The sequence below is a fragment of the Chelmon rostratus genome, chromosome 15 (genome assembly GCF_017976325.1).
Source record: "Chelmon rostratus isolate fCheRos1 chromosome 15, fCheRos1.pri, whole genome shotgun sequence".
Classification (NCBI taxonomy): Eukaryota; Metazoa; Chordata; class Actinopteri; order Chaetodontiformes; family Chaetodontidae; genus Chelmon; species Chelmon rostratus.
Genome location: NC_055672.1, coordinates 331,227 through 352,400, shown reverse-complemented (window position 1 = coordinate 352,400; position 21,174 = coordinate 331,227). Strand labels below are relative to the sequence as shown.

The 21,174-nt window shown below is 46.7% G+C and overlaps 2 protein-coding genes across 2 annotated transcripts; both read right to left on the bottom strand.

Moving 5' to 3' along the window:
* Positions 1 to 363: 363 nt before the first annotated feature.
* Positions 364 to 10,908, bottom strand: snx6 (sorting nexin 6). Its single transcript, XM_041953959.1, is given in 15 exon segments — positions 364 to 2,123; positions 2,741 to 2,826; positions 3,043 to 3,202; positions 5,057 to 5,143; positions 5,726 to 5,765; positions 5,912 to 5,987; positions 6,255 to 6,360; positions 6,463 to 6,558; positions 7,584 to 7,707; positions 8,210 to 8,319; positions 8,321 to 8,332; positions 8,403 to 8,513; positions 8,754 to 8,858; positions 10,662 to 10,712; positions 10,880 to 10,908. Coding segments are annotated over 15 exon segments (1,224 nt in total). The 5' UTR covers positions 10,886 to 10,908; the 3' UTR covers positions 364 to 2,069.
* Positions 10,909 to 14,976: 4,068 nt separating this feature from the next.
* On the bottom strand, positions 14,977 to 20,455 carry cfl2 (cofilin 2 (muscle)). The gene is made up of 4 exons (XM_041953487.1): positions 20,338 to 20,455; positions 16,845 to 17,152; positions 16,415 to 16,491; positions 14,977 to 15,945 (listed from the first exon to the last, which is right to left on the bottom strand). The coding sequence occupies exons 1-4, from the start codon at positions 20,338 to 20,340 to the stop codon at positions 15,833 to 15,835; spliced, it is 501 nt and encodes a 166-aa protein (XP_041809421.1). The 5' UTR covers positions 20,341 to 20,455; the 3' UTR covers positions 14,977 to 15,832.
* Between the last annotated feature and the right edge of the window lie 719 nt (positions 20,456 to 21,174).

The window sequence follows — 21,174 nt, the reverse complement described above, 5'->3', positions numbered from 1 at the left end:
TGATGACTGACTTCAGACTCAAAATGTGTGGGCACGGTTCAAACACAGGTGTGTTGAAAACACCTGCGGAAATGAAATCACAGCGTGTGATCCCTTTCACACCGGAGCAGCGGCTCACGTGACTCTCAGACAGATGATAAACAAGGTGACGTCCCTCAATGTTTTACTTTTGAATGCAGATGGAAGTCAATTCTGCAGCCAATCAAAACACTGCCTTCTGACTCGCCCCTCCAACCCTCCTGTCCAATCAGACGGCTCCTCCTCTCTGACGCTCCCAGTAAACCGCCGACACAGAAGTTTAAGAAAAGTGTCCGTAAAGTTTTATTCAGTCTCATTATGACCAGGGTGGCATGTGTTTGATTCTTCTCGTCACTTTATTTCTCTTAGTCGTCTCCATGTTGAATCAGTAATGGACGCTTTGGTCACATAAGAGTGAAAAAACATTCGTATACAGTGAACGTTAAAAAAAGAACAAAACAAAAACAGTTTCCATGTTTCAACGTTTCCTTTACAACAAATCAAAGTGATCGACATTAAGGCAAACAGACTGAAGCTCCACTGTCAGCTGGGATAGAAACAGCTGACGCAGAGAAACACAAGCTACAGTTAGTGATGATGATGATGATGAAGAGGATTCATTAACTAATACTAACATACACAAGGCTTTTTATTAATGACGCTACACTTAAACAAAAGCTGGACTCAACACGCCGACACACAGCAGCAGAACAGGAAGTTCACCGACCACGCACGCACGCACGCACGCACGCACACGCACACACACACACACACACACACACACACACACACACACACACACACACACACACAGACAGACAGACAGACAGACAGACAGACAGACAGACAGACAGACAGACCACCAAAAGAAGAAGACAGTGAGACGCTGACGAAGCAGCAACAAAACTGTAAAAACTGAGCAGAAAAGGCGGACAGACGGACATCAGCAGCTGGATCTGCCTGATCCGTCGGGATCTGACTGATCCTTCTGGACTGTAAAGACTCTCCATATTGTCAAGTAGTTTCTGTCTGTCTTTGAGTCGAGTCTCAGTTTCCTGGAAGCAGACGAACTCAGAACAGATGGAAATGTTTCAGGAACTTTGACTCTTCAGAAGTCGCTGCAGTAACATCACATGAATTCAAACTGGTTTAGCTTTACTGTAGCTCACTGTTGCATCTTTTAATTGACTTCTGGGTCTCGTGACTACAGAATTATTCTTATTCAATAAGACAGGATTATAAAAACAAGTTGAAATGTTCACAAAAAAGACTTTTATGACTCCATAACAGACAAAAGACCTCTTGGTAAGATGGAGGGTGGAGAACAGCAGAGACCAACTGGGACCAGCACAGTCCAGCTGGGACCAGTTAGTCTCTGGTGCTGGTTGTTTCTTCTGAGTGATGTTCAGATGTTTCAGCTCTGCTTCAGTGGTTGATGACTCCTTCATGTGTTGGCTGGTTAGCTTATGGATAGCTATACGCTAACGCTCGCTAAACTCTGACTGTTTCAACTAAACTTTCTTCTTCTGGTGGTTTTGTCAGTCGAACCGTTTCAGGACTGGAGGACTGACCCTGGTTTACGTGTTGAGGTCGATGATGTGCTTCGTCAGGTGGGCGTGCCGACACTGATCCGGAGTGTTGGGGCTGCTGATAACGTGTGGGATGATACCTGGTCTACTTGTGTTTAAACCTGACAGTTTGGGTTCTCATGAATCTGAATTGGTTAAAAATAATTTTCTTCTGTTGCGTGATAACAAAGAGCATCATGTGAACATCACTCAGGAGACCAGCAGAGCTGATACAGGACCAGTGGAACCAGTGCAGGGGCTGCTGGAGAGAGAGGGAGGAAGAGGAGGATGAAGATGAAGAGGACGGTGTCTGGTCATTGATGAAGACGACAGACTTCTTGTCTTTTTACGCCTCTGTTCTCTCTCTCTGCTCCAGAGTTCTATCCATCTGTCCGGGCTCCACCCACAGAGGGTGTGTCCAGTTTGATGTGGGCGGGGTTGTGACAATGGGCGTGTCCCATCAGCTGCAGATGGGTCACACAGTTAAGTGTTACCTTTCAGGACACCCAGACAGCTCTGCAGCAGCTGGAGGTTCCCCTGCAGGTGAGAGGGGCGGGGTCAAACACAGGTGTACAGGTGAATCATGTGACAGGAGAGGCAAGGTGAAACATTAGCTGAGCTCCATCACAAGAGAAAAACTACATTTGTGGGAAACTTTGTCATAATTAGTGAAAGAATTCTTGATTAAGGTTTTGTTGTGTCACAGCGACCTTTGACCACCAGAATCTAATCACGTCATCCTCGAGTCAAATTACAAACTGTTTTTGTGTAACACTCAGAGCAACTTCAAACCAAACTCCTTGTAATGTGGTCATATACTTGTCCAGTAGAGCCGGTTCTGGTTCTGATCCAGACCAGCATGCAGGACAGAGATCAATCTGACCACTCCACCATGAGCTCAGGACTTACGAGATGCTGCGAGTGTCGGTCAACAAATAGCTCCAATGCTAACTGCTGCTAACCCATGGCATAAATAATGGCGTAATAATAACAGGCTGGGAAGTGATGGCATTTGAGCCTCTTTGATGTAGCTAGGCTAACAGTTTACCCCGGGTCCAGTCTTCATGCTCAGATAGGCTAACATCCTGGGCCCATCTCTGTATTGATATCTTCTAGTCTGACTCGGACTTCTGGTCTGTGTGGGATTTGGTTACCTTGGCGTGTTTGAGCTCCAGCTCTGCCAGTTCCACCAGGTTCTTCCTGAAAGCTGCCACCCGTCTCGTCTTGAAGTCTATGAGCTCTGCGTTCAGAACAGAATCACTGTTAGATCACTGACAGTCAACAGTCGGCTAACACAACGAGCTAATCAGCACACAGTGTTTTTACATGTACGATGACGGGATCTGGAGTAAAAGCAGTGAATCGGTGCAGGACTCAGTCGCCTCCTGTCGTCAAAGGTTACAGCTGGAAAAGTCAAACTCATCTCTCACGGGTGTGAAAAGTGGACTCGGCTGACCTTGCTTGGCGGACTCGGAGATCTTCTCAAACTTGTGGCAGCAGAGCTGCTGGCTGGTCTCCGCCTGCAGGACGTCTCGATTTTTGGCTCGGGCTTTGTCCAGAGCCTTGTTCGCGTTCTCGTAGTCCACCAGAGCCCGGCTCCTCCGGTACAGCAGGTCCTGCAGCAGGTGGCATCAGCACACGGTTTCTAACTTATCCAAACTAGATTTTTAACATTTGATAAATGAAACCTTCTGCACTGAGTGGGCTGACTTCATTCATCACCATGAACACACACACTGTAGTTAACCTCACACACATCGTCCTGCTCACTACAGCACCACATGTGGATTCATCCGCCGCTGAAAATAGTCCAACAAATGCTCTATCTCCTCATGTTTGTTTGGTAAAAATGAACCGTCTTTAATGCAAAACTATATATTCTGTGTACTGTGTATATATTTACATCTTCAGTGGGAACCAATGAGCTGAGAGCAGAGAGCCACAGACAGGAAGTCACAAAGGTTTGAGCAAGACGAGCTAACCTGTTAGTTTCCTGTAAATATGAGTAAATAGGAGTAAACTATACTACAACTTTAACTGCTAATACGCAGTCAGGTGACTGAAGGTGTGTGAAGTGTTGTTTCAGGTGACTGAAGGTGTGTGAAGTGTTGACAGGTGACTGACAGTGTGTGAAGTGTTGACAGGTGACTGACAGTGTGTGAAGTGTTGACAGGTGACTGAAGGTGTGTGAAGTGTTGTTTCAGGTGACTGAAGGTGTGTGAAGTGTTGTCTCAGGTGACTGAAGGTGTGTGAAGTGTTGTTTCAGGTGACTGAAGGTGTGTGAAGTGTTGACAGGTGACTGAAGGTGTGTGAAGTGTTGTTTCAGGTGACTGACGTTGTGTGAGGTGTTGACAGGTGACTGACGGTGTGTGAAGTGTTGTTTCAGGTGACTGAAGGTGTGTGAAGTGTTGTGTCAGGTGACTAAAGGTGTGTGAAGTGTTGTTTCAGGTGACTAAAGGTGTGTGAAGTGTTGTTTCAGGTGACTGAAGGTGTGTGAAGTGTTGACAGGTGACTGACGGTGTGTGAAGTGTTGTTTCAGGTGACTGAAGGTGTGTGAAGTGTTGTTTCAGGTGACTGACGGTGTGTGAAGTGTTGTTTCAGGTGACTGAAGGTGTGTGAAGTGTTGTTTCAGGTGACTGGAGGTGTGTGAGGTGTTGTTACTGGTGACTGAAGGTGTGTGAAGTGTTGTTTCAGGTGACTGGCGGTGTGTGAAGTGTTGTTTCAGGTGACTGAAGGTGTGTGAGGTGTTGTTTCAGGTGACTGAAGGTGTGTGAAGTGTTGTGTCAGGTGACTGAAGGTGTGTGAAGTGTTGACAGGTGACTGAAGGTGTGTGAAGTGTTGTTTCAGGTGACTGAAGGTGTGTGAGGTGTTGTTTCAGGTGACTGAAGGTGTGTGAAGTGTTGTCTCAGGTGACTGAAGGTGTGTGAAGTGTTGTTTCAGGTGACTGAAGGTGTGTGAAGTGTTTTTTCAGGTGACTGACGGTGTGTGAGGTGTTGACAGGTGACTGAAGGTGTGTGAAGTGTTGACAGGTGACTGAAGGTGTGTGAAGTGTTGTTTCAGGTGACTGACGGTGTGTGAGGTGTTGACAGGTGACTGAAGGTGTGTGAAGTGTTGTTTCAGGTGACTGAAGGTGTGTGAGGTGTTGTTTCAGGTGACTGAAGGTGTGTGAAGTGTTGTTTCAGGTGACTGAAGGTGTGTGAAGTATTGTTTCAGGTGACTGAAGGTGTGTGAAGTGTTGTTTCAGGTGTCTGAAGGTGTGTGAAGTGTTGTTTCAGGTGACTGAAGGTGTGTGAAGTGTTGACAGGCGACTGATAGCGTGTTAAGTGTTGCTTCAGGTGACTGAAGGTGTGTGAAGTGTTGTTTCAGGTGACTGAAGGTGTGTGAGGTGTTGTTTCAGGTGACTGAAGGTGTGTGACGTGTTGACAGGTGACTGAAGGTGTGTAACTTTAACTGTCAGGAAGCACTCAGACCTTTGCAGCCTGTGATTCTCTCAGGTAATACTTCAGCAGGTCGGCCAGTTTCAGGTCTTCATCTGCTGCAACGCGAGCTTCAATCTTCTGTAAAATCACCAGACAGAAGCAGAACAATCGGCACAAGCTCTGGTCAAAGGTACAGCGCATCCCGAAAGTATTCACGGCGCTTCACTTTCTCCACATTTTATGTTACAACCTTCTTCCAAAATGGATTAAATACATTTTCCCTTCAAAATTCTACACACAACACCCCATGACGACAACGTGAAATAAGTGTTTCGGAAATGTTAGCAAATTTATTAGAAATAAAAAAAATCACATGTGCTGTCAAGTGTGAGACCTGATATAGACAGGTGTGTCCTTCCAAATCATGTCCAATCAACTGAATCTATCTCAGGTGGACTGCAGGAGCATCTCCAGGATGATCCGTGGAAACAGGATGCACCTGAGTTCATTTTGAGCTTCATGGCAAAGGCTGTGCATACTTATTTATATTTTATTTATTCATATCTATAAAACCTTTTTCACGCTGTCATTATGGGGCGTTGTGTGTAGAATTGTGAGGGAGAAGGCTTTGGAATAAGGCGAAAAAGTGAAGCGCTATGAATACTTTCCTGATGCACTGTCTGGACCGCCATGTTCACGTACTTATGACAGCAAACGTACCCTTGTTTTCTCAAATAGCTCGGACACTTTGAGGAAAAACCTGAAACAAAGCGAACAAACAGGAAATAGATCAACAGGAGGAAGTGAGGACAATAAAAACAACAAAGACACAGTTCTGTGATGAGACATCAGCAAACTGCCAGCAGATGACTCAGTGATGATTTGGGAGAAAACGTTTGTTCGTACTTGCAGAGGTCCGTGGAGTCCTGTGTTCCTAATGTGTACAGAGATGAGGCGATTCTGTTGATGTCATCTGCAGCGTCTGAACACAAACACACTCAGACTTAAATCACAGCTTCAAACACTCATGGTTCCTCATTCATCAGCATTAAAATACAACTCCAGTGGTTCAGCATGTCTTTACTGTAAAGTCACACCAACAGTCTGATCTGAGCAGCAGAGGTGAAGACATCCTGACCTGCAGTCCAAAAACACTGAATCCTACATCAGCCATGATTCAACCAGACAGAGCCGCCTGCCACATGTCCAACCCCCACCCCTCCAGGTCTGAAATGAACCCGGTTCTTACTTTTGTGCGAGCGGATCATTCTGTCGGACTTGGCCGAAGCGTCTTTGACTCTGTTGTGATATTCTAACAGAAACGTCTTCTCGTGCTCAAAGAAGTCGTCCACGTCCTGAAAAACACACAGACATGCATGAAGTCAGGCGGAGGAGGACAGGCATGAAAACAGGAAGCTCAGGAAGGGGCTCTGAACTCCGGGTCTTCTGTTTGTCACCTTGACTCCGGCCACCAGGACGCCGTCGGCAGACTTCACCACGTTCTTAAAGAAATCCTCCAGCTTCTCCTTCTTGTTCTTCCCTCGTACGCTCAGCTGTCAAACAGGAGAGGTCAAAGGTCAACAACCACAGGAGCGCGACATGAATCAGACACACAACAGAATTCTTTGATTTTTCCTTCAGCTGCTGTTGGAACTGATGATTTGTCCTGCGGAGTACCACAAGGTTCCACCTTAGATCCTCTTTTATTGTCCCTTTGTGCATTTCATCTTGGCCATAACTGAAGAAAATAAAACATCATCTCCTGCCACCGTTCAGCAGACGACTCTCAGCTCGCTGATCCCTTTAAGTTCCTGCTGAATGTCTTTACTGAACTCATTTTACTTCATCTCTTCCTCAAGGACATTTGTTGGTTGTAAATGTGCTCCTTAGACTGACCTCACCTGTTGTCTGCATGCATGAAACTATGGCCCCAGACATGTTTGTATGTAAATATTTGCAGTTTTGAAGGTGTGTGAAGTGTTGTTTCAGGTGACTGAAGGTGTGTGAGGTGTTGTTTCAGGTGACTGAAGGTGTGTGAAGTGTTGTTTCAGGTGACTGAAGGTGTGTGAGGTGTTGTTTCAGGTGACTGAAGGTGTGTGAAGTGTTGTTTCAGGTGACTGAAGGTGTGTGAGGTGTTGTTTCAGGTGACTGAAGGTGTGTGAAGTGTTTTTTCAGGTGACTGAAGGTGTGTGAAGTGTTGACAGGTGACTGAAGGTGTGTGAGGTGTTGTTTCAGGTGACTGAAGGTGTGTGAAGTGTTGTTTCAGGTGACTGAAGGTGTGTGAAGTGTTGTTTCAGGTGACTGAAGGTGTGTGAGGTGTTATTTCAGGTGACTGAAGGTGTGTGAAGTGTTGACAGGTAACTGAAGGTGTGTGAGGTGTTGTTTCAGGTGACTGAAGGTGTGTGAAGTGTTTTTTCAGGTGACTGAAGGTGTGTGAAGTGTTGACAGGTGACTGAAGGTGTGTGAGGTGTTGTGTCAGGTGACTGAAGGTGTGTGAAGTGTTGTGTCAGGTGACTGAAGGTGTGTGAAGTGTTGTTTCAGATGTCTGAAGGTGTGTGAAGTGTCAGCAGTTACTCACGTCCTGGTTGTACTCCAGGAAGACGTGGAAGTTGAGGTCTTTCCTGAGGACGGGATGAGCCGCCACACGACACAGGAAGACCTCGTGCATGGCGACGGTCTTCTTGAAGATGGCGAGGTACTCTCTGAGGGGAAACACACAGCGGTCAGTGCGATACACAGCTTTGTAGAGACGCTGTGGAGAACCTTTGTTAGTCAGTGGGGTTCTATTCTCACACTGTCTAATCGTGGTTACTGGAGATCACTGATAGGTGGTCTGATTGCCAGGGATCAGCAGGAGTTGGGGGGGGAGTAACGTCACAGCACGGCAGTGAACTCCTCTTATGGAGCTCAGAGTAAAGTTGTGGTCCACAGGCGAGATGCTCATTTCTATTCAGAACATTTATTAACGAACGCGCTGTAAGCCTTTCTAAACATTTAGTGCCGGATAGATCACTTCCTGCTCACCTTCTCCTCTGCACACGCGCACACACACACACACAGGGTAAACGGGTCTGTAATGAAGGGTTTAAAGTTCACTCGTGCCTGGTTCCAGGTGAACACGCCCCTCCAGCACAGACTTCTCTAAACGCACTGCCGGGTGCAGATCTGATTATTATTAGTATCATGTATCGATCAGCGACTCACGCCTCCAGCTCCTGCTTCATCTTGGTGAACTCCTCCTTGGTCATGGATCCTTCTCCCTCCCCGAGCTTCTGCAGCTTCTCTCTGGACGCATCAAAGTCCGGTCTGGGGGGGGGCAGGGGGGATCTACACAAAGACAAAAACATCAACAAAACTCCAGGAGTGAATGAATAAAAGCAGCGCGTGCGTTTCTTACGATGTATCCTGCGTAGTCTTCGTTCTCAACGAACGAGTCGTGCAGCCATATGAACTCTTCATGCTGTCGCACCACGGAGAACTCGTTCTGCTTAAAGTTCGGAAGCGTGCTCTGTGGAAACAGGAAGTACGGCACAGATCAGCTGACTGAACTCTTGTTTTTGTAACACAAATTTTACCACGGACACAAACATACACTGTGAGTCCTCGTTCTGTGTTATTCTAACATTGACTGAAGCTTCTTCTCTTCAGCAGTTTGACGATCCTTTCACAGCGAGGACCTCATAAAGCAGAACGAGTTCAACCTGAAAACGGCGCCAGAGAAAGACGGTGGACACACACACAGCCTCACCTTGGTGTGGACGGTGAACTTGACCTTGTCTCTCTCACTGAGAGCGTCGGAGATGTCGACCTGAAGCGTGGCGTCCGTCTGCAGGTCCACGTTCACCGCCCGCGGCTGCAGGAAGACGGAGAGAGCATATCCCATCATGCACCACATCCACTGATCAGCAGACGCACACAGTAACATCTGCCCGCAGACTCCTGCTTCGACTCACACAGACACGAGAAAACCTGAATCTGATCGCTTCCACCGAGACGTGCCGAGTCTGACGTCACTGACCTGACGGGAAACATGGATGAACTACATCCAACCAAACTTTAAACACACTGAGCAGGAAGGTTTCCATCCAGAGAAGATTCAACAACTTTTTCTGCTTCATTCAGCTCCATACATGTTCAACATGGACCCCGCTGGTGGTCCAAACATCCTCCTGATGGATCTGATGAATCCTGGACTCATCTCATCCCAGTAACGACCTGCTCTGACTTTATTGATTGGTGTTGTGTTATCAGGCAGGACGTGGTTACTGAACACGACGCCTGTGGCTCATTAGAGACTGAACTGTGTTCATATTTCTGGAGCTCTTGTGAACAGCAGGCGTTGATGCACATGTTGACCGGCGACATGCTAGTCCGTCTCTCAATACTGTCCCACTTCCTGTCTGTGGCTCTCAGTTCATTGGTTCCCTATGAAGATGCAAATATTTACACAAAACAAAAAAAACATGGTTTCATGTTTAAAGGCTTCATGAACTTCCTCCAACAGCTGCTCACTGTTTCTATCAGACAAACGGGAGGAAATAGATCTTCTGCTGGGACTACTTTCAGCGGCGGATGAATCCACATTTGGTGCTGTAGTGAGTGTTTCTGGCAGGTGTGTGTGTGTGTGTGTGTTCATGGTGATGAGGCTCACTGATGTGTTTTTATTGAGCCCTAACTTTAAAAAGATGCTCAGTGCCTCTTCTGGCACCACAAGTCCTCTACGATCCACCTGCACATGGTGCTGATTGAGGACCAGTCGGTTTTCTGCCCCGCCATCTCATCTGTGCAGCCTCAGACTGAAATCTGATCGTAGATCTGTTTTTGAAAAGGTCGGCTCCTTATTGAACAAGTCGCTTCTCGTGTGGGGACATGAACAAATAAACGCTCTGGGTCCAGCTCTTCTTCCCATCATGTGACAGACGAGCTGATACTTTAGTGTTTTGGACTGTTGGGGGGGCAACACAAAACCTCACAGTGGACTTCTGACATTTAATAAACCAGACTTAACTGGGTTATATATAAATATATTTGTAAAATCACATGACTCAATGGTTAAAACGGACAGAAGTCAGAACATGGTTCATAACACTGGTCTGGAACTGGACTCAGCTGGTCCAGACAAACCAGTAACAGACCAGTTTGACAGACATGTCTCACTGCGTCCTGTTATTCCTCTGATGTGAGTCGATCTGGACTGAAGCCAATTACCATCAGAGTGTGTGTGAGAGTGTGTGTGTGTGTGAGAGAGAGAGAGAGACAGAGAGGGGGAGTCATGTGACGGCCGGATGCTGAACCAGCAGCTCATTAGCAACAAGTTAACGATCTGAAACCGATCGTTAGCTGTTAGCTACTGCTACACCTGTTAGCCAGGTTAGCTCAGCTAGCTGTCGAAGCTAACGGTCTCCAGCTGGGTCACTGTTTGGACTCTCAGCTGGAAAAACTAGTTTACCCACAGCTGACACACAGACTGAAGCCCGTTAGCATGAAGCTAACGTTAGCCACCACCGCTAGCATGCTGGAAAAGCAGCGCTAATGCTCAGCAGCTGCTTTAGCCGAGCCGAACAGAACACACGGCCGAGTCCAGACACACAGACAGACACAGACAGACAGACAGGTCGGCTGAGACAGACAGACAGGTAATAAAGTGGGAACTCACTCCCCGGTCCTCCTCGGAGAGGAAGTCGGGTCCGTCGTCCAGCCCTTCCTGCTGCGGAGAGAGAGCACAGAACCGTTAGGATACCGACACACTGACCGTTCACCGACCGTAACAAGACCACAACACAACCGCCGGAGTACCGGCGGCGCAGCGGGCCCGTCACCGAGCCGCTGCACGAGAGAAACAAGAGGGAGAGGAGAGGACGGAGATAAACCCACCATCATGGCTGCGAACGGGTGGAGACAGGAAGTGCCGTGACGTCATGTCAGGAATCAAATTCAAAACTCGAAGATTTTTTTCATGTGATTGATGAACCCAAATCATACATAATAAACCTTTAATCTGAAGAACAAAACGTGTCTAATATAACTCACATCAGCTCAATAACACAGTGATACAATATACTACAATATCATTGATACCTGAAGTACATGTACCATCAGTACTGCTGTACTGATACTTTTACCAAAGGGTCTGAATACTTCTTTCCTCTGTGGGAAATATTTACCTGTTGAAGTATTAAAGCATTAAATTCATTTATTATTAGTTACTAAATGAATGATCAATCATTAGTTTATGCTGAGTTCAGTTCAGATCAATCAGATGTATTGATAGGTTGGTTGGTGGCGTTCATGGACTGATGCTTTAATCTTACCACAGGATTAGGAGGTTTCACACCATTATTCACTGGGACAAAGATAAGGACACTCACATGCCTTTATGTTCTGGACTGTTCTGAGATCAGATGTGAAGAGCTGAATGAATGGTGCATGTTGTGCACATCACTGGAGGGTCTGTTCAGAACCCCCACCAGGAGGGTTAGGCTCAGGAAAGGCCTGAAAACGTTTGTTTCTGACTCAGCTGCTCCTGGACCAGCTCAGCTTCTTGTATACCCTTTGAAATATGAGTAATAAACCTCCAACATCAGACTCTGTTGACAATTAATTATTATTTTTATTATTAATTAACTAATTATTTGATTAAGTTATCTGACAGTCAGTCCTCTGCTCGGACTCCTGTTGGTCAAATCTGAGTCCACATGTCAAATCTTACTGAGATCATCTCATATCTGCTCCGAACCAGATGAAAGCCTGGAGTTTATGCTCTGAATGTCCGAGTACTGATAAAATAAAACAAGTATCTTTAAGGATCATTCAACTGTGAACAGACGCCACTTAAACTAAAGCAACATCACCTATGATCGCCTATAATCAGTAAGTGAACATGTAAAAACTGGTTAATAACACACTGAAATGGAGCTGGAAGCACATCTAAGTGTTTATTAACTACAAATCCCACTGTGGACAGACCGCCACAGCAACAGAAAACATAATGAAACACAGCAGCAACGATAATGATCTTCACTTAGAACAAGTTCCCAACAATAATCAATACATATTCTAAGAGTGCTCTGAAGTGTTAAACATGTTATGACATGTTTACATGATGATCATATGTGATAATTGTAACGTGTTACCAGGTTGCAAGTTTGAAGTCCAATTCTGCCTGCCTGCAGTTCAGCTCAGTGACCAGCAGGAGGAGACAGAAATCTGTGTTCTGCTGACGCACTTCAGGAATTCTGGGTAATGGAGTCCTTGGTGTCCTTACCTGAAGCCCCTCTCTCTCTCTCTCTCTCTTTCAGACTTTGTATACATGAGGTAACAATGAACAGGTGGAAACAATCAGGGCGGGGCAGACAATAATAGGGTTTCACAATAAGACAGGAAGTGCATCACAAAACCAGACACCAGTGAACAAAACATATTAACAGATCCGACGAGACATGACACCTCTTTCTGGAAACTTTATTAATTATTGGGGAAAGTCAGGAATACTTTTGTAAAAGTAGTAACAGCATCGAGTAAAAACAGTCATCCCAAATCTAACTCCAAAAAAAGTAGAAAGTATTTGTTTGAAAATACACCAGAAGTACCAGACTAAAGGTATTCTGTGTGCAGGATGGCCCATTTCAGAACAAAGTGTATTATATGACTGGATTCTAATTAATGACACGTTCATGTGTTCATAACGTTGATGTTGCGTTCATTACAGCTGCTAATCTACACTAATCATTTAAGTTATTAGTTGATTAAATTTTCCACTAAAATTTGAGTCTGAAGTCATGAAGTAGAAAGTACAGTATTAGTACTGAGTAGAAGTATACACAAATATAAAATGGAAATACTCAAGTACCTGAAAATTGTACTTGAGTGGATGTACTTAGTTACTTTCCACCAGTGTTTGCACTCCTGCAGTCAGACTGATGTTTTGTTGATGTGAAGCTTCTGGATCCACTGTGATCTACTTCAGCACGGCTGGAATCGGGCAGAGAAAGACGCATGAATCAAGTCACGTACGACGTTACCCAGGAAGAAAACTTGTTTTGTTCCCCAACTCTGAGCATCGGTTGTTCCAGCAGGACAACTTCACACCACACAGCCAGGTCAACCAAGGTGTGGATGAGGGACCACCCCAGACCTGAACCCCATTGAAAACCTCTGGAGTGTGACTAAGAGGAAGGTGGATGGTCAGAAGCCATCAAACAAAGCTGATGGCGGGTGGAGAGACGTTAGTGTTGTTTAAGATGAATATAAACTTGATTTCTTTGCAGGATTTGAGGCCTGAAACACATCTTTGTTGTTATTTTGAACATTTGTCAGTTTCTGCAGACTGAAGCTCTAAATGACGACATGCTGATCTGGAATCTGGCAGAAATGTTTATAATGTTAATGTTTATAGAATGAAACAGAAACGTTCTTGTGACACAAACACGCCTAGAAAAACTAGAATCAGGGGAACTGATCATTTTGTGGTGGTCTGAGCTGTAAATTATTTGGACCTAATGATTCACGTCTCATAAATCTTTCATATGTTTTTGACCCATTTGATCGCTCTGATGTTTCTTGTGGATCCTGGCGGATCTGGACTTCTCTGCTTGGCAAGCGGCCTCCCTGCAGCTCCGGCGGTTCGTGTTTCTCTGCAGCTGGTCGCCGGCGGTGAGTCATCTCCCCGCAGCTGGTCTACAGAGGAGCTCCGGTCTCGGCCGTCTCGTCTGTCCAGTTCTTCCTTATGTGGACGCTGATGACTGGACTCGGAGGCACGTGTGGTCCAGAAATAGAAGCAGGGGGATCAGATTCTCCTGAGCTGATCAGACTGTCAGCAGCTTCAACTCTTTTATATTTTATACAACATGATTTAATGTCGACTGCAGCAGCAGCAACACTTCTCAACATAAACCTGGTTCTGGTTTCTGCTGGACCCGGTTTCAGACTGGACTCACTGACTGCTTTTACAGTTTAGGACCTTTTAAGGTCAGGAATTTACAGCCTCATCCATTCAGCTCCTGAAGTCAGGACTCAGACAGGAAGTCAAGACTCAGACAGGAAGTCGGGACTCGGACAGGAAGTCGGGACTCGGACAGGAAGTCAAGACTCAGACAGGAAGTCAGGACTCGGACAGGAAGTCAGGACTCAGACAGGAAGTCAGGACTGACGGATCAGACCAGTCCGGTTTGTCCAAGCTTGTTTTGGTCTCATGTGAATAAAGACTGTGTGAGCACTAAATGCTGTTACCATGGAAACCACTGATACTGTCAAGTGTCAAGTGAAACCGTTAACGTCGAGATTTCCTCGTTAGTGTCGAACTGTCTGCGAGAAAAAAGGTGAAGTGTGTGTCTCTCAGTCTCTGCTTGTGTGAAGGTGTGTGAATGCGTGTGTGTGTGTCCCTGTGTGTATGAATGTGTGTGTGTATAAATGTGTGTATCAGTGTGTGTGTGTGAATGTGTGTGTGTATAAATGTGTGTATCAGTGTGTGTGTGTGTATGAATGTGTGTGTGTGAATGTGTGTGTGTGTGAATGTGTGTGTGTATCAGTGTGTATGAGTGTGTGTGTGAATGTGTGTGTGTGTGAATGTGTGTGTGTATCAGTGTGTGTGTGTGTGTGTGTGTGTGAGTTTTTCGCCACATTACAAACGTTCTGTATGAATTCAGTCGTTGATGTTCTACTGAGGTTCTGTTGGGGGTCACACTCCTTCTACTGGGGACCAGTAATCCCACTGGGTTCTTTTAAAGGTCATACTGGTTCTAATGATCCCTAATGAGTTCTGCTCTAATTGGAACCGGTTCTACGTGTTTCACGCAGGCGTGCAGCGGTTCTACAGCGTTCAGGACGTTTTCACTCGGCCGTTCAGACCCGACAGATGTTCGAAGGTCGGAACGTAGAACCGACGCCTGTTGGCGAACTCTGACGCCATCTGAACGAGCTGCAGGTGAAAACGCTCTGTGATTGGTGGAAGAGACGAGGCGGGAGGCGTCTGATCTGCCACAGGCTTTTATTGCAAAGTGGCTTCCTGTGATCTCAGAAACAACGTTCCACTTTAAGGCTCCAGATGTCGTCGTGTTGTTGTCGTTGGTGTCGTGGGGTCGTCTCTCACTGCTGGGGTCAAATCTGCTTCCTGTAGTGTTTCTTTACAAAATAAAAGTGCACTCTAACTAACTGGTGTGACGGTTACATTCAAACTGAAAGTAAGGCGACGACCAAACAGCTAGAATGACGGCGAGTCCGACAGGAATGAAACTGAGGTAAACAAACGTTAGCTGACAGAAATACAGAGAATTTAACGTCAGGACCTTTTCTGTTCGACCGGTAGTGTTACAACAAAAAGTGCTGGGTTATTTCTTCTTCTTCTCTTCTGAATGCATAGTCTAACAGTAAGTCTGCCTGGTTGGAGCATACTGAACAACAGTTTACAATAATAAATAAAGTCATATGTAAAAAGCTGCAGGAGGCGGAGCTTTGCGGCGCTCGCCTCCGACGCGCGTGGCTGCTTCCTTCACATCGACTTTTTGGCAAAACTCTGGCTGCGAGAGAGACAACCTTCCTGGGGTTTGGTAGTGTGTCGTTTTCTGTTTTTTCTGCCAGGTGAACAGAAGTCATGTGGCAACAAACTGGGAGGTGTTTGCATATCATTATGTTAATGAGATCTCCATCATGTTGGAAAAAAGCAAAAAGAACAAAAAGAAAACAAAGAGGCCTAAAGATGCTAACTCCTTCAGGACATGGATACAGACAGAGCAAGCTGCTGAGTGAAGCGGCGGTGTTCGGGGGGGTCAGGTGCTTCGGTCCGGATGGCACGGCGGTTGGCTTGGCTCCGCTTGGCTCGCCGCGATGTCATCACATCGGCTTGCCCTCCAGAGACACCACCACGTTCCCGCCCAGCTTCTCGGCCAGCGTGCTGCGGTCCTGGATGTCGTCCAGACCGTTCACCTGCCACTCGTGTTTGATACCTGAGGAGACACACCTGAGGTCAGCGAGGGGTCGGGGAGACGCACACAGACAGACGCACCCGAGCCACCGATCGCACCTGAGCTCAACCGATCGCACCTGAGCTCAACCGATCGCACCTGAGCTCAACCGATCCCACCTGAGCTCAACCGATCACACCTGAGCTCAACCGATCACACCTGAGCTTAACCGATCACACCTGAGCTCAACCGATCACACCTGAGCTCAACCAATCAGACCTGAGCTCAACCGAAGAACAGAGCAGCTTAAATAGAGGAACGGTTAGCAATACGACACGACTAGCTAACATAGCAAGTTTAGCTAGCTTTAGCTGAGGTTATTTATTTAGTTTCCCTCTGTGGTTACCATGGTTACGTGGCATGTTTGTTGCTGTTTATGATGACGAGTGGCGGCTGCTCACCCTCTGATCATCTCTGATCTTTGATGATCTTTTAACGAGCTCAGACTCACCTGTAAACTTCTTTTTGATGGCATCTTTAGAGCTGGCGTAGATCATCTTGCTCTTCAGTGGAGCGCCATCTGGAGCCCTGAGCAGAACACGACAGTCAGAACACCCGTCGCCCATCCACTGGACACTCACTCCTGCCCCCCAGCTGGGGGTCATTTTACTGTTCACAGTGTGAACGAATAACCAGGTCACTTCTGTAAATAATGAGGTTAAACTAACTACTACTTTAACTAATTGATTCACAATAAAAACTAATCAATTAGAAACTAATCAATTCATAATAGAAACGAATTAATTCATAACAGAAACTAATTAATTAGAAACTAATGAAATCATAATAGAAACTAATCTCAATCAATAACTGGTCGAAGGACCGGTCCCTGATCAACACCTGGTCCCTGATCAACACCTGGTCCCGGATCAGCACCGTACCAGAAGATGAAGACGAGGTCCTCCTTTTTGGACTCCTTGGTCTCGTAGGTGGCGTCGTACAGGCCGTATCTGCAGTCGTTGAGGGGGAGGAGCTTGACGAAGCAAGCGTAGGGGTCGTCCACCGTCTCCCCGATGTCCCCCACCAGGATCTGCTTCCCCTCCTCCACGATGATCTTCTTCCTGTCCTCGCTCAGACAGAACAGCACCGCCTTCTTCCTCTTCTTCACCTCATCCTGGGTCGAAGACTTCCTCACCTTCATGTCGTTGAACACCCTGATGACCTCATCGTTCACTGTGACACCTGACGCCTGCAGACAGGAGAGAACACAGTGTCAACCAGACCTCCTGTAGTCCTGGACCAGCAGAGTCCTGAGGAGGATCTGAGACTCAGTGACGTACCTGTGAGCTGAACCATGAAGAGCTTTAAGGTGATCAGAACCATCTTAAATCAACTCTGAACCTGACTGACAGCGTTGATATTCATCGGTTCGTGCAGGTAAACAGTTACAACGAGTCCAAAACATCACATCCTGAATATTTCCTGGTTCTGATTTCGGGGTTTTGGACCGTTGGTCCGACTTTAAGGAAGTCCTGACGAACAGTTTCCACTTTCAATTTATTGACCGATCGATTCACAGAGAATCACTGAGGATGAATATAAAGACCAGTTTGACCAGGTGAATGTCTGATCAGCTGATTACCTGAGACCCGTTCACCTGTAATCTGCTCACCTTTTACATGTTTACCTTTAACCCGTTCACCTTTAACCTGCTCACTTTTAATCAGCTGCAACATGTTAAACTTTAACCTGTTCACCTGTACACACAGCTCCAGGTGCTTCAGGGTTTTTGAATGTTTGTTGCTTCTTACTTCAGATTTTAAATCACTCTATTCTGTGTCTTTGCTCACTTTGGTGAACAAGATGGTTTTAGGTTTGAATCCACTGACGGGCAGGACGGATGGATGGACGGACGCTGATGGACGGACGGACGCTGATGGACGGACCAGCACATGTTTATTTCAGAAGAGCACTTCAGGCCGTTTTTCATTCGTTCAGTTAAATCGAACTGTGTTTCAGACGTTCACGTTCTCCTCAGGAATGTAATCATGTTAGCATGCTAATGCTAGCATTTAACTGTTGACTCTTCACAACGTGTTTCTTCACTTTGGTGAAGTCATGCTGCGTTAGCCGCTGGCTGTTTGCACCGTAACTATGGAAACACACAACTAAATCAACCTGGATTAACGTTGATGACGAAGAAAACACGATGAAAGTTTTCAGGTGCGGCGCTTCGTCTGCATCATCAACGTCTGTCAGAGCCGAGTCAGGTTCTTCTTCTGTGGTAAAGACGAACGAGCTTCACGGGACAGGGAGGGCTCGTCTGAACCAGGGCTGAAGCTCAAACTGATCGAACCATCTCAAACAGTTTGTTCTTTGACCCTTGGAGACCGCCGAAGGTCCCACAGCTGACTCTCTGAGCGAGACGAAGAGAGAGAACGGCCAAACGGCGAGCGGAACAGGACACGAGTCCTTTAATGACGTGACTCCAGCTGTGCTCCATCACGTCAGTCGACAACAAAGGAATCTTCTGGATTCTCGTTTGTGGTTTTTACAGATTCATGTTTGATCAAATCCAGATCACTGATTGATGCTGTGCGATCAATCAGATAATAATAACACAGATGATGCTGTGGGTCTGATGGTGGAACGTCACTGAGGTTCCTGAATGTTCTGTAGTCACAGGTGTTCTTTAACATCATGGACACGTAAAGAAAATGTCTTGTTGAGGTTTGGACGGGGGCCTGTAAGCAGCATTAGTGTCCTCTGTCAGTCACGTGACTGTTGCCGTGGTGACCTGCCTCTGCAGTAAACACAGTTCACAGCTCTGAGTCTTATCTACGTCTCCTGACCTGTGGACTGTATGTTTGTCTTTATGAATGAGGACAGGTCCTTGTTGCAGTCTTCAGACAGACTGAGTCTCCTTCAGGTCCAAATGTCCCACAGTGGACAGACACAATGGACAGACACGTCTTAGTTTCACACAGTGTCCCTTCAGGCCGCAGCCTCACATCAGACCGATCAGCTGACTCGTGTCGGACTAACAGACCTCAGCTGATCCACTGAAACCTCCGTCAGACGCCGTCAGTTCTGAGCGTCCCCTGAACGAGCCGCTCATTGACGATCATTCAGTGATCAGATAAATCTGCTGTCGGCGTCTCCAGAGCGTTTGCTTTATCTCAGGGATCTTCTGCTGGTTCGTGTGAGTTTCAATCAGCTGAGAGGACGAGCCTCTGACATCACTGCTGATGTCACACACCGCATCGCTGATCCAAGATGTGGATCAATAATCATCAGACCTGAAGAAAACACACGAGTCAGCTGAAACTAATCTGAGTCTCAGTAAAATCTCAGCTGATCGCTGATCAATAACGATCAATACATGTGCAGACCCCCCCCCCCCCCCCCCCCCCCCCCCCCCCCCCCCCCCATGATCCCAGCAGGCCTACAGCCTTCATCGACTGTGTGAAACCTGAGATTTAATCCTACACACACACCAACCTTCAGGTGCGAGCTCACCTGAGTAAACAACAGCCAATGAAACGCAGCGCTGCCTGGGTGACAGTCACCATGTGGTGGAGCTGATTGGTTCTCTGTCACTGCTGCTGAAGTCTGTTAATGACTCATTAAGACGACTGATCGATGAGAAAACTGTTAAATCTGAAATCTTTGAGAAATTAACTTTTCTCAGTTTCTTCATTTTCACTGTGATCATTTTAATTCTTGGATTAATTATAATTAATAACCACGTCTCAGATCAGACGCTGAGTGGCTGACTGCTTCACTGCTTCACTGGTTTACTGGTTGAACTGGTGACGGCCAGCTGAACCAGTGCTCAGACTGCAGAGTCACGGTCTGCCCGCCTGACGCACCCTGATCACTAATCCGGACTAATTCAAACCTCCTGGACTCGCTCCTTTAGACCAACGGCTTCAGTCTGCTTCAGCGAGTCCAGCTGGCGCGGTTCCGTCCTGGTCCGGCAGTCTGTCCCGGCTGGGTGCGGGCCGGTGAGCCCAGCAGGACCACAGCGGGAATAAGATGGCCGCCCCGGGCCACACGGCCTGGGGGCAGGCCGGGTTCCGGGATGGGTCCATCCCGGAACTGAGACCGGTACCGTTCTTCAAATAAAATCTGAAAAACGTCCCCTAACGTTCCCGGATTAAATCCCGCTGCCAGAACAAGTTTCTCCGTTACGAGAACAGCGACGAACCGTCGGCGGGGCCGCGCCGAGCGGCTAACGGTACGGCTAGCTAACGGGAGCGGCTAACGCTAGGGCTAGCTAACGGGAGCGGCAGCCATGCTAGCTAGCATCATGCTAACGTTACCCGCGGAGCTACATAACGGTCCTGGAGACCCGCAGAAACCGGACTACAGAGGAAGCGGCTTCTCTAGACCACGATCACACCCTGGGGACGGTCTGTGGCCGGTTCTTACCATGTTGTCCCGGGGTTTCTCCGCGCTTCTTCGCCGTCAGATCGGGGTTTCTCAGGGGTGAAAGGTAGCGGGGAATGTGGCCGTCTGACCGGAGGAAGAGGAGGGAGGAGGAGGAGGAGGAGGAAGGGAGGGAGGGGGAGGAGGGATGTAACGAAGTACTGTTACTACTCCCGCTACTAGGTACTACTTTGAGATACTTGAGCATATTCTTTTTCTTCTACTGTCCATTTATTGAACACATTCAGTTACTTTGCAGATTGACATTAATAAAATAAAATATAAATGAATTATTACATAAAATAAAATATAAATATAAATTCACAAACAGCCAGCAGAGCTCCACCTTCAGCACATGAGTATATTTCAATGCAAATACTTTTGTACTTTTACTTGAGTAAAATTTTGAATGTGGGACTTGTGATGGTATTTCTACACTGTAGTAATACTTCTTACATTAAAGTTCTGAGTACATCTTCCCCCACTGGACAGAGAGTAAAAAAACACATGAAAACAAGATACGATCAGCGGTAAAAACCACGAGTAACCAGAGATGAAAGGATCGATCGATAAGCTGATTGACAGAGAAGTAATCGACTACTCTGACAGCTGAGTTTTAACTGTTCGAGAATATTTCAAAAATGTCTGTTCATGTTTTCAAAATGTTACGACAAAGTCTAAAAGACTTCAGGTGGTGGTCTAACCCTCTGACCGCTCAGAACACAAACCTGATTCCAGGAGGAGCTCCATGTCTGTAGATGTGATGGTTGTGTGTGTGTCTGTAGATGTGTGTCTGTAGTTGTGTGTCTGTAGATGTCTGTGTGTGCAGTTGTGTGTGTC